The sequence below is a fragment of the Mixophyes fleayi genome, chromosome 10 (assembly GCF_038048845.1).
Source record: "Mixophyes fleayi isolate aMixFle1 chromosome 10, aMixFle1.hap1, whole genome shotgun sequence".
NCBI classification, from domain to species: domain Eukaryota; kingdom Metazoa; phylum Chordata; class Amphibia; order Anura; family Limnodynastidae; genus Mixophyes; species Mixophyes fleayi.
Window position 1 is genome coordinate 80,033,676 of NC_134411.1, and position 14,010 is coordinate 80,047,685.

The following is a 14,010-nucleotide window of genomic DNA, read 5'->3' on the forward strand; positions in this document are numbered from 1 at the left end:
GGCACTATTGGGGCATAATATCAACTGGGGGCACTTTTGTGGCATAATATCAACTGGGGGCACTATTGGGGCATAATATCAACTGGGGGCACTATTGGTGCATAATATCAACTGGTGGCACTTTTGTGGCATAATATCAACTGGGGGCACTACTGTGTGGTATAATATGATTTGGGGCACTACTGTGTGGTATAATATGATTTTGGGGCACTACTGTGTGGTATAATATGATTTGGGGGTACTATTGTGTGGTATAATATTATTTTGGGGCACTACTGTGTGGCATAATATGAGTTTGGGGCACTACTGTGTGGCATAATATCAGTTGGGGGCACTATTGGGGCATAATATCAACGGGGGGCACTTTTGTGGCATAATATCAACTGGGGGCACTACTGTGTGGTACAATATGATTTAGGGCACTACTGTGTGGTATAATGATTTTGGGGCACTACTGTGTGGCATAATATCAGTTGGGGGCATGTACTCAGGCATGAGGGAAGGAGGAGAATGTTAATATAATGTGGGAGGTAGGCTATTAATTTAATGGGGGAGTTTAGGTGGGGGCTATTTTTTTAATTGATGCTATTTTATTTGTGGGGTGATGTGGGTTAATTTAATATTGGGGCCTAGCAATTTAAGATGGGGTGATTGGACCTTTAATTTAATGCTGGGGTGGTTTGGGGACTATTAATTGAAAGTGGGGCTGTTTGGGAAAAAAATGTCTATTTATTAAATGTGAATATGAATTATCAATGGCAGTGATGGTTGCGGGAAATAGGTATATTTATTAAACGTAAATGTATTTTAATTTATTGCTGGGGTTGTTTGGAGGGAGGAAAATAGGTTTATTTATCATCAGCAGCAGCTATTTATATTAAATGTGAATACTAGTATTTTAATGTTGGGGCTGGAGTGAGGCCTTATTATAAAACATGGGTTGTATTGATTAAACGCCAGGGCTGGTTGGAGTTTTCTAAGTTACATGTACCCATTTTTTTTCCAAATAGGGCCTCCAACATTCCAGTATCCAGACAAGCAGAAACTGAACTAAAGACACCAGCAGCCACAGGTGGTGAAAGTAACAAAACAGGTAGGAGAGAGCAGGACAGTCTGCCAACTGTCCTGAATCTGTGGGGAAGTCCCGAGTTTTGGTGACTGTCTCGCTTTGTGAGATTTGGTCCGACTACAAGGACAGTTGGGAGGTATGTCCCACTTCACACTGTACTGCTTGTGAGGGCAGAGCTGCGCAACTAACAGTAGTGCACACAGTATTGCCTGTGCATTTGTCTAACATTTGTCTAAAATTTTAACCATGTTACATAATAGGGGCCCCCTGTCTTAAATACCTCAGGCCCCCCAAGCGTTAATCCAGCTCTGGTTAGCAGGAGGGAGCGGATAGCTGCTCCAAGTCTCTGGATAGGACACAGTCTGCAGAGCAAGCCGAGCAGCTCTAGGTCTCACAAGATTTGGTAATCTCGTGAGACAAAGAGCTTCCCTGCTCACTCTACAGGAAGTTCCAACCCTGATGGATGTCAGCAGCACCAGAAGCATAGATATGTACAGTGGGCTGGAGGTGTCATAATGTGTCTGGGGGGATGGCGTGATAAATGTAATGTTTTATTTTAATGTATGTATCATTGCCCCATGTAGGCCACACCCATAACACAATGCGGCCACGCCCTTTTCAGTTTCTTTCCTGCTGGAACTGAGGTGGGCTTGTGTACTTTAAATGCAAGGGCTGATTTTTAGTCCAAGTCCGGCCCTGACTCTGAGCCTCTGCTTCTGTTGACAGCTGCTCTGCTGACTGAGCTATTCCGACTCCTGGACAGCTCCCTGCCTTTACTCTGTGTTCCAGCTCAGTTTTACTGATCTCCTGATGTTCCAGCATGCTCTAGCTCCATCCGCTGACTTCCTATAAAAGCCTGGCCTGTTCCTGTTTTCCTTGCCAGATTATTGTGCTCCTGCCAGTAATCTAGTGCCGGTTGCTGGTGCTGCACTTCTGCCTCCAGGTATCCACTATTAATGTACCAACCTCGGACTGTCCTCAACTACGCCTCTGCATGAACCCTTTGCCTTATTTGCTTGACTGTGTTCCCTGATCGGTTAACATTTCCTTGGGGAATCCTACTCAGGAAGAAAATGGTTATGATTGCATCAGCCACCTTGTCTGCCTGTACGGAAGAGAGGGGTGCTGCTTCAGGGTCCACCACAGTGAGAATAAATTGTTTCCCAGAGCTGCTGGGAATGGCAAGGGGCCCCACAATGTCCACAGCTACCCGCTCAAAGGGTTCTGCTATCATGGGCAAGGGCACCTGGGAAAAAACATGGTTATTCTCAGCAAAGTCAACAACATCATTATTAGTGAAATAATGAGATAGCATTCCTAAATCAGTCCCAAGCAAAACATTTGTAGCAATATCGTCTGATATCCCTACTTCCCTTAGACCTCTTCCCGCACCCCCATTCATGAAAAACCCTTGGCCAATAGGCATTGCAGGATGATTTCCTCCCACACATTGCACAGAAATAGATTTTCCGGAATGATATCCTCTGACCCCACCAACTCCGAGAGCACCAGGGTATTATCAGCACCCGTGTCTCTTAACCGCACAGTTACCTTTTCACCGTTAGTGACCATTTGCATTTTGGCTTACTTAGGGTCCAGTTACACACAGCTGGAGAAGATCTGAGGGGAGGTGATTCCCCAATGGAGGGTGCAAATTCCTTCCTCTCTAGACATGTAGCACGGAGGTACCCTGCCTTGTTGCAAATAAAAAAACAGCAAATGTTTCCCAGATCAGGCTTTGCCTCCACCCTCCCAAAAGATGAGGAAGAAACAGCAGGAGAAGGAGTTAAGAGGAATGGTGTTCCTTCTCGTGAACGTTCCACTTTCCAAACAGAATGCCCTGGCACAAAGGATCCTATTTTAAGTACAGGTGCCCGAGTGACAGTATACTTGGCAACCACTCTAGCTTCTTCTACAGAGAATGCAGGGTCATGATCCACTACCCATTATTTCAGCTGGGCACAAAGCTAGAGACTGCACTTGTATTATTAAATCTTTCAGAGCATCTAAGCTGGTGATCTTTAACCCCCCCTCCCCCAATCCACTGTTGAAAGGAAGCAGACAGTTGGGTCACAAGTCCTGAATAAGTATCAGTGGCACCTCACTTTAATGCACTGAACTTTTCTCTGTGAGTCTCAGGGATGATGTTGAAATGCTGCAACAGTGTACTTTTCATAGCATTATGAACTCTGTTCATCTCAGATATAAGGTCTGTGAAGGCCTCTAAGGTCTCTCAGACCAGTGGTTAAGTACTGTGCCCACTGATCTTGGGGCACTCCATACTGTTGGCAGTTTTTTTTCAATCCTGACTGAAAAGTGTCCTTCTTTCTCCAGAACATGGAAATGTTCTGGACAGGGTCTGCTGATACCAGCCTCTCTGGTTTCTAAATGGCATTGGAGTTTGGCAAGCTCCAGCTGGTATCTGCTTTCTGCCTTTCATTTTGCAGCTTCTCTTTCTGATTGCCGCTTAGCTTGGCGTTCTGTTGCTTATATGGCAGCTTCTCTCTCTGCTGCCTACATGGCAGCTTGTCTCCCAGTAGCATGGCGCAGCCACTCTGTAGCTTCTCTCTCCTGAAATTGTTGTAAAAGTTGCATTTTGATTGCAATGTCCGCAAATTCCTCACATTGAGCAATTGTGGTGGTCGAGTACTGATGGGAAATCCTTCCATTACCTTGTCTCCCAGATACGAGTCAGGTTCTTTTCTCTTTTGGATATCCGGTCGTCAGGAGATAAATACTTCAATGAAAGGGACAAAGATTGGTCAAACAACTTGATTTTATTGAGAATGCGGTAAGGATAGTTTTGGTAAACCACCGCGCCACTGACCCCTTCAGCTCAATAGTAATGACAAAATAATGCGTCTGATCAGCATAGAGCACAATAGCATTTAACATATAACATACACCTGGTGAGTATAAGGCAGAATAACGATAACATCTTCAATACACATTGTCTAATAAGGCACACTGGTAATCACAGTTACTACTTTCACGTTAACAATATCTGACTGGTGATGATGCAACAACCATCAATAATAACCCATCAAGACTCTTACGGTCACTGCCGCGCCCACTAGAGGGCTACTTCTTATTCAGGTGTTTGGGGTACCGTGCTATTCCCTATGGGTCAGGTGCCCCACTTTTAGCATCTACTGCTGAGTAAACTTGAATTGCAGCGGTACCACTAACACTGTTACAGCTTGAATATTAATAAATCAATTCTTAGGTAAATCACATAACATTAACATCATCTAAAACATTTGGTGCACCAATATTATCCCCGGTAACGTTACCATATTTTCCACTCAGTCCTGGGCTGACCTGTGCACAGGAATTTGGGTAGTGTTCCAATGTCCTGCAGAGGTTTCCATCAAGGGTTAAGTATTATAGTAGAAAGCAGGGCTGTTGCTCATTTCAGCCACAAGATGGTGCTGTTCTCTCAACAGTCAATGAATATCAGCACATGTGCTCTGCAGCAGGGTATAATGTCCAGATGTCAGCACACACACAGGATATAGCTGAAACGACCGTCTTAATTGTTCCCTGCAGCCTGTGTATAGGTATGATCTGGGGAAAAGCTCTCACAATCCTTCCTTGTACAAGAATGCAATGTCAGTTTTGGATAGATTCTCTCATCACTCTTCCCTCTGACACTGGGGTGTGTGCAGTACACTACAGGCTAGGTTTTACCTTGAAAAGAGTTCTGTAGTTAGTGAATACTATCTTTGGCGCCCCACTGCGTGTCTCTAGCTGTTCTCCGTCCGCTTTGCTGGCAATGTCACAGTTATGGCAGCAGCTTATCTTCTCTCTGCTCAGCTGCACATCCTCCCCCTTGTTCCTTCTACCATGCTGCTCTCTCTCTCTCCTCCTTCCTGCACAAACTCTTCCTGTTACTCCCCCAGCCAATCAGGGCCTTCATCCTCCTCCTGTCAATCACTCCTGGGCACAAGTTTTCAGGAGCACAATTAACCCCTTGTAGCCCTGCATTTCAAAAGCGTTTATGCACTTCCTCTGTGCTGTTCAACAGGGTTTTGGCGTACCACACAATCCGTGCATCTTTATGTTTATATGTAGCAGTCATCTCCCACAGTATAATGCCAAATCAAAAAGATAAAGAAAATAAGAAAGGAAAGGGAAATAAACTATTTGCAGTATGTCTTATAATGTTTTAAGCATTGAGTTCAGTCTCTGGTGCATTATTCTGTATTCCCTTTCTCCGGAATCACACAATCCTAATTCACTTAAATTCTTAAATTCTTAAAAAATTAAAAATATATCTCACAAGCTTGCCACCAGTTTGTCATAATCCAGCCCTCACCTGATCCTGAGTCACGCAGGGTTAATAAAAAATAACCACCTGGTCTGTTTAAAAATTATTAAAACTCCTCCTGTCTGTCCCACACACTAACTTACCCTTCACAATTATGCCACCACCTGATACTCTTACTTTGGTTCCTCCTTTAACCTAATCTATCACAATTTACTTTCATCAGAGCTATCATAAACCAAATGAACTCCTCTGTGCAGCGTACTAATACCAAGCTAAGTCTGACATATGAATTCGTAAGAACACAGAGATCTGAACTTATTAAGTATAATTTAATATGGAAAATAAATCCACAATGCTTAAGGTGAAAACAATTAACAAAATGACATACAAATACATAATACAATAGTTTCTTGGAAAATAAAAAGGAACAAACAACAGAAAATGATAAAGTCACAAATGAACAAGTTTTCTGCTTGCTGGAAGAATGTGAATAATGGGACACTTCTCAATATGAAATTGACTCCCAAAAGTGAACAAAATTGTTAAATTTACAGAATATTTTAAACATGCTACAGGCACCCACAGCCCCCTTCCACTGTGATGTCAGACTTAGAAAGTCTGTGTAAATGAAAATTTGTTTTTTATGACTTCTTTTCAAACACCTTTCAATTCAGGGTTCATTTACACTGGCATAACTTCTTTCCAGAATGTCCTACACATACGATCTGGTCAAAAATGTCCTTTAATTTGCATACACAGCATGGCTCCTGTAAATATATTTGAGCAAATATTTAATTTTCCTGTATCCTTATTGCCCTTCATTCAAACTTATTCCAGCTGCTCAGTCACCCAGTTGAGATGTCCTGCGATATCAAAGAATAACCAACACTGTGAGGGGTCTATTTTGGGATATTATTGATATTGATAATACCTTATAAATTTCAAGGGCTTTAGCTTTTACGACCCATGCCATAAATTAGCATTGGGTACTCATCTGTAACAGCGAGCCTGGAGCTCTCTATCCATTTATATCTCATGGGTAGAAGAGTTTAGAAACCAAATCAGAGAGATAAAGTCATTTAGTACCCCCCTATTTGGTTTTAACTCCTGGCTGGAGACAGAGTTCATTTGAGCCACACCAAGTTGTATTATGAATTCACAAACACATATTTGGAGTTTTATATCACTAGTAATTAGCTTGCATATGACACCATGGCTCATTAAGGGTACCCTTCCATCAAATATCATATCATAGCAATTAGTTGTTCTCACTCTGGACCTGACTCCCTCTTTCACCTACCTCGTCTGTCATTATACTTCCATCACTAAAAAACCCTAGTTAAAGGTCACCTCACGTTGCCTTAGTTTTGGACATCACACAGGTCTTCTGCAATTGTACGTTTAAACTCATTCTCATATTTTTTGTATGTAGCTATATTTTTAGATACATAACACAAAACATAAGATATGTATTCATTATTCTGGTTTTATTACTTAACTTGTGTGTCACACACAAAAAAATATTCTGTGACATCTGTTCCAACAGATGTGTCACATCACTAAAAAGGTTATGGATGGACCTTGAAACACTTTATTCAATACTTGCCAACTCTCTCTGAATGTCAGAGAGACTCCCTGAAATAGGGATGATCTCCCTCACTCCCTGAGGAGTCTGGCATTCTCCCTGATGCTGAGCCAGTACAAGACGTGGTTGACTTCACCATCTGTGGCATGATGACACAGTTCAGAAATTGTGTCCTATGTCCATGTATTGATGCCTATGGAGGTGGCCATTTTCATGGAGACCAAGATTTAATCAAAGACTGACAGGTAAGACAACATGACTTCAGTAATGGAGACATAAATGTAAAAGACACTTCAGCCTCTAGAGACTCATTAGCTGCTTTTCTTTAACGCATAGTTGCCTACTCTCCCGGAATGTCCAGGAGGGCTCCCATGAGAGCGTCATTGAGCCCCCCGCAATAGATAAGTGGCGGGGGGCTCATTGACGCAAATATTGTGTCATCAATTTGTCAAGCCCCGTCCCCACACACCCACCTCCCCCAGGATCTCCCTGAAGTCAACGAGGAAAAGTTGGCAAGTATGCTTTATTCCCTGTCTTTACTGAACTTGGTTATCATGTATTTTTTTGGTCCATATCCTTAAACAGATCAACTTGCACACAATAGAGAATGTGGACAGAATGGCATGCAATATTTACAATAAGATGACTTGTGCTGTATAGTTGGAAAAAGGGACTTTGTTAGGGACACATTTTTTTAAAAAAAAAACCTGCAAATTAGGGACTATGAATGTGCTCTTTAGTTGCAACTTGCAATGGCTGCATTGACACACACACTTTTCTCTCAATAAACAGCCCCTCCCGCTGGTGCCACTCCCTGCCTTGTCATAAGGGTGTAATCTGACATACAACAGGCAGTGCATGGGGATACCACGGACTGCTGGGGATGTAAAGGGGCTGGAGCATGGTCCAGAGGGGAGATCACTGCGCTGCAGTCACACAGCCCCGCCCCAGCCCCTCCCCCTCCCTCAGTGCTCACAGCCAGGGGGCGGAGCTCCATGCTGCAGTCACAGAGCCCCTCCTTCAGCCCCTCCCCTTTCCTCAGTGCTCTCTGCCAGGGGGCGGAGCTCCATGCTGCAGTCACAGAGCCCCTCCCTCCTTCCTCAGTGCTCTCTGCCAGGGGGCGGAGCTCCATGCTGCAGGCTCTGTTTTGACACGTGGTGGGGGCGCGCTCTGATGACGTCATGCGGGCTGCTCATCAGTTAGTCCTGACGGCTGAGCCGGGTACACACACAGCGGCGTGAGGAGCAGAGGAGAGCCGGTCGGAGCAGACAGCCCGCTGACAGCACACGTCCGTATGCAGCTACCTGTGTCTGTGTGGCCCGCACCGATCCACTTACACAGCGCCCTGTACATCACCGGCACAAGGCACAGCTTTGTGCAACTTGTCTGAGCGCAGCGCCCCGTCCTCAGCCTCCGATCCGTGGTCTGTCCCAAACATACCATCTTATCCACAGCCTCAGTGCAGCTCCTCTAAGTATAGTGTCCCCTCCTCACTCTCTATAGTACACAGTGATCTCCCCAATATACCACCTATTCCATGATAGTGCCCCCTCCTCACTCTCTATATTGCACAGTGATCTCCCCAATATACCACCTATTCCATGATGGTGCCCCCTCCTCACCTCTGTCTATAGCATAGTACCCTGTCATCTCTCCTATATAAACAGCTCATTCCATGATAGTGCCCCCTCCTCACCTCTGTCTATAGCATAGTACCCTGTCATCTCTCCTATATAAACAGCTCATTCCATGATAGTGCCCCCTCCTCACCTCTGTCTATAGCATAGTGTCCTGTCTTCTCAATATACCACTCCTCCCATGATAGTGCCCCCTCATCACCTCTGTCTACAGCCCATATCATAGTGCCCGCCCCTCATCACCTCTGTCTGAAGCCCATATCATAGTGCCCCCCTCATCACCTCTGTCTACAGCCCATATCATAGTGCCCCCTCATCACCTTTGTCTAGAGCCCATATCATAGTGCCCCCTCATCACCTGTCTACAGCCCATATCATAGTGCCCCCCTCATCACCTCTGTCTACAGCCCATATCATAGTGCCCTGTCATCTTCCCAATATACCACTCATTCCATGATAGTGTCCCCTCATCACCTCTGTCTACAGCTCACATCATAGGGTCCAGTGATCTCTCCTCTATAACACTCATTTCAATATAGCCCCCCCCCTTGTTGTATTTTTTTTACAGCAATGCACTCTCGTTACCTCTATATTATTAGTTGCCCATGTGTAACTTTTTTTACACGCTGCATAAGCCTCTATATACAGCTCAACCTAGTAGCCCATTCATAATTTCTATATGCAGGTGATAACCACGTTACCCCATTTCACACTTCTATATACAGCTCAAAATTGCAGGCCATGCATAACTATTATACATAGGGCAGATAACACTGACAACCCCCCATCTGCTTCTGCGTAGAGTATATAGCCCTTATTCCCTCTTGTATACATTCTCCTTGTCCAAAATGTCAGAGTCAAACTCTATGGTTGTGGTGTCAGATCCCCAGCATGCAGCTAAGCTTCTCCGGGCTCTGGGTTTTTTCCGGGAAGAATCTGACTTCTGTGATGCTCTTCTGATACTTGAGGAGCAGGAGATCCCAGTGCAGAAGAATATCTTGGCAGCAGCAAGCCCTTATATAAGGTCAGAATTTTAGCCTTTCCTAGCTATAAATAGTTTATTTTATTTGTGCAGTGTGATCAATGTACTTGGTTAAGCAGTGATACATTTAAGTAAAAAGCTGTTCCCTTTCTTAAGAGCTTTACATTAAAAATTGTATATTCCAAATAGTCTTTATACTTCTTAGACATACTTCTCATACTGTGTAAGCCAGCAGTCTGTCATTATTTTCTACTGTAACTAAACAGTTAATCAATGATGCAGTACTTTGTGTTATCTCCTATGACTCATCAAGTGTTGCATCTGAATAATCCTTTTCTTATTTAATGCAATCAGTAGTGAAGCAAAGATGTGAGATTGGCTGACATTGCAAATAGAAGTGTTTGTAAGGGCGGTTCCAACATTTGCCCACAGGGCAAACGCTTGGATATGTAGAACTGTCTCAGATTTCATGACCGACCTGCTCCCTTCTTCGTTCACTAGAGAAAAGAATTGCTATTTATTTGATTAGATATAAGCATTTATGCAGTGCGGATTCTCATTTTTGTCCACTAAAGGCAACTGGGTAAACTTGTTGACACCTTTAAAAGTGTGGTCATTGATAAATGCGTTTTTAATCCTAATGTCTAAATCTATACATATACTCTATTTATATAGTCACAATATTGCTTATCATTGTTCTCATTCCAATAAAAACATTGGGTATGAAAAATATTTTTTTTCTGTAAACTTTACTGTAGTTGCAAAATCCTCGCTTTTTTTCTCTATTTAAATGGAGACATTGGCTTGGAATTGTATATTTAAGTAATTCATCAATCTTGGACTATTCCAGAAAGCAGTTTTTTCTAGTAGCGTTAGACGATGCTACGTTTGTCAGTGTGGTGCAGTTGGGGGATGTTAAGCATTTGCTCCCTCTGTAGCTGCTAACGTATGTTAACATGATTGTGGCAGTTCTGTGTGAAATTGTTGAACAACTCATCATCTAATGAATGTTTGTAAAGCTTTGTGTGGAGATATTAATGAGGGGGAGAAATTCCTGTTTTCTCAGGGTGTGGCAGTCTGGGTGTAATTCCTGTACAATGAAAGGTAACCCCGCTATTACCTTAATACCACAAGCTATGTTCTGTGGTGATTTTTCTCTCCCTATAATTTCTGAAAGTTAGCATGTTTTTGTTTGTTATAAACATTCTTTAAAATGTATATATAAAGAATCTTGTATCTATACATACTTGCATTAGCTAAAATAAGCTGAAGCATATTGATAGATTTGTCAAGGTATACTAATGTACTATCCATAAGGTATACTAATGTACTATTCATAATCTTTAGTGTTGCAGTGCCACTAAGGGATATATTTACTAAACAGCGGGTTTACAAAAGTGGAGATGTTGCCTATAGCAACCAATCAGATTCTAGCTGTCATTTTGTAGAATGCACTAAGTAAATGAAAGCTAGAATCTGATTGGTTGCTATAGTCAACATCTCCCCTTTTGCAAACCCGCAGTTTAGTAAATATACCCCCAAGTGTCTACTTGTGAACAACTGCTCAGCAGACGCATGACCTATCGTGTTGAATGAAGTGCTTCTAGCAGTCAAAGTGGAATTGTTTAAGTTTGTTATCCTTAAAATTACTGTTTTGTGGCTGCTGCATGTTATAGAGTTGGCTATTTTATTGCTGTAGTTAGGAATATTATTCTTGAGCTTTTTGTGTCTTCAGTTCCTTTTGGAAATGTTGGTTTTCATTACATAAAGTTTTGATCTGCTACTCCCATATAGAAATACAAACCTTCCCACGCTACCTCCTGAAACATCGCATATGACGTGGCTCTTCTTACCTACAATTCAATGCTTATTCATAGAAAGATTTGTTTTAAACATAGTTTGGTCAAGTAGTGTTTTGTGTGCGTCCACTAACCTTAAGGGGCATATTTACTAAACTGCGCGTTTGAAAAAGTGGAGGTGTTGCTTATAGCAACCAATCAGATTCAGCTGACATTTTTGTAGAAAATACTAAATAAATGATAACTAGAATCTGATTGGTTGCAACAGGCAATATCTCCACTTTTTTAAACCCACAGTTTAGTAAATATACCCCTAAGTCTCACTCCTATTCTAAATTATCCACCTACTTGTAGAAATTGAAAGCTGATGCTTTCACATTATGGGGACAATTAGAAAAGACATCAAAAGTATACACGCAAAGTCTGCCATTAAAAGCTTCTACCTTACAAGCACATGTTTGTCTTCCAGTCAGATCTTACATTCCATGTTCCCACATATTATTACTACAGAGCACATTGGCAGCTGTGGAATAGACAACACCCCAGCTCTCAGATCCGCTAATTAAATATAATCTCTTTGTAAACGCCGGGAGTAGAGGTGAAGCCAAGGTGTACCGTGTTAAAAGAGCAGCAGCCATATAAAATTTGAGGCATTATGTTCAAGAGCATATCCCTTGTTTAATTCTCCACTTGGATTATGGTATTAGGAGATTGCTACTTAAAACACTTTTTGCCTTAAAGTTCCTCTTTCTCCAACAAGTAGAATTTAGGATCCTATGTAACTGCACGGCCTGTGAGATGCTTCTGCCGTCAGTGGGCGTCATTCATAGCAAAATGGCCGAAGGGGCAACACAGAAATGTTTTTTCACAAAACATGACAGGAAAGTCATTCAGTAGACTGTGGACCTGTATTGTAAACCATCAGAATCCATTTTATACCATGTAATAAAGAGGGTTGTTATCAAGCAAAAGGAGCTAGACTTGTCATTAATTTACTTAAATTACCCTTAGTTGTCATACTCGCTGCATTTTTTAAAGTTCCTTTTTGTATATGTGATGTTCAACATATAACCATTGGTTCTGTTACCATATCCATTAACATGTTACTTGCGTTTTATTGTTGTAGCTTTTTTCAGGATGCTACTTGTTCCTTTTTTAGTGTTTCCCTCATGTACACACCTCCAAAGCCGATGGTGAGCTCTAAAACACATATAAAATACAAGTAAAACACCAGTGGGTATGAGGCTTCACGGTGTTAAGACTTAAGATTTCTATTATTTCTTTAATAATAAGGTGGAGCTAGGTATTTAAGACACTAATATGGCACAGTGATCTGCTTTCAAACCCACAATTACTTTTTTTGCACAGTGGGGTGTTAAGGGGATTACAGTAGAACTCATTTAAAAGTGTGTTTGCATGTTACTCACGTTTGTTCACTGGTTAACTTTCTAAACATTGTAGATATTAGTATCTCATTTTCTATGCACACAATAGAGCGATTTATTAAAATATGTTTGGCTTGCCTCCAGAGTTGACCATTATCTCTTCTTCTTGCAGAGCGAAACTGAACTACAATCGTCCGAAAGATGATGGCTCCATTTACCGAATCGAAATGGAAGGAATTTCTGTATCGGTTATGAAAGAAATATTGGACTACCTTTTCAGTGGACAGGTAGTGTGCCCAGCATATAGATTTGTGTGTGCCAGTATCTGGCTCATCGTCCTGAGGAATGGTCCTTTGACCTAGGGAAATTGTGAGACTAGAGGGTTTGAGGGTCTGAGTGGGAGAAAACGCCTACTAGATTATACATTTGGGGGTATATTTACTAAACTGCGGGTTTGAAAAAGTGGAGATGTTGCCTATAGCAACCAATCAGATCCTAGCTGTCATTTATTTAGTACATTCTACAAAATGACAGCTATAATCTGATTGGTTGCTATAGGCAACATCTCCACTTTTGTAAACCCGCTGTTTAGTAAATCTAGCCCTTGAACACACCCAAGTAGAGACACATTTGATAAGAGCTGAGAGTTGTACCAGCGTAGGGATTTGTAGGTAGACTGTATACCTCTTACACCCGGATTACGGCGCACAAGGACCCTTCTACAAAATGGGAATTTGTTGATACTCCGTCTAAGCTGTAATTTTTTACAAGACATGCAAAAATATAAATGCAATTAATATCATTGCCTGTCCTCACATGTCTAAATCTGTATGTATCTAGTGCAGTAAGCATCATGTTAGTACAATTTATTTTACATGAGTCTCTCATTTATGGAAATGTCCTAAAATCTCATTCACTTACCCTGCTTATATGAGTGTGAAGACAATGTTGTATATTTTCTGTTATATAAGATGTAGTTGTATATATGCTGTTTATGACCAGAGAGGATGAAGACTGTTCGGAGATTACAGTAATTTATTTGATGTACCGCTCTGTATTTATAGTATTATTGTACAGGTAATAATTCATTATTAATCTTAGGCCATTACATGTATATGAAATCTGAGCTTTGCCATGTAATTAAAACTTGTCAGTTGTTTTTTTTTGTAATCTGCAAAATACATAGATTTTATTTGACACATTTTTCCCATAAAATAACAGACCCTGCCTGTGGGTCTCACATGCACCTGATTTAGAGTTGGTCGCAAAAATGTTGACTTGAT

At 41.8% G+C, this 14,010-nt stretch overlaps 1 protein-coding gene across 1 annotated transcript in view; it reads left to right on the forward strand.

The window, feature by feature from the left end:
• Window positions 1-8,095: 8,095 nt before the first annotated feature.
• The window catches only part of GAN (gigaxonin), a 42,563-nt gene continuing 36,648 nt past the window's right edge, over window positions 8,096-14,010 (forward strand). The window contains exons 1-2 of the mRNA XM_075188979.1: window positions 8,096-9,585; window positions 12,900-13,014. Coding sequence (XP_075045080.1) covers window positions 9,410-9,585; window positions 12,900-13,014 — 291 coding nt within the window. The 5' untranslated portion in view covers window positions 8,096-9,409. The remainder of the gene's footprint in view (window positions 9,586-12,899; window positions 13,015-14,010) is intronic.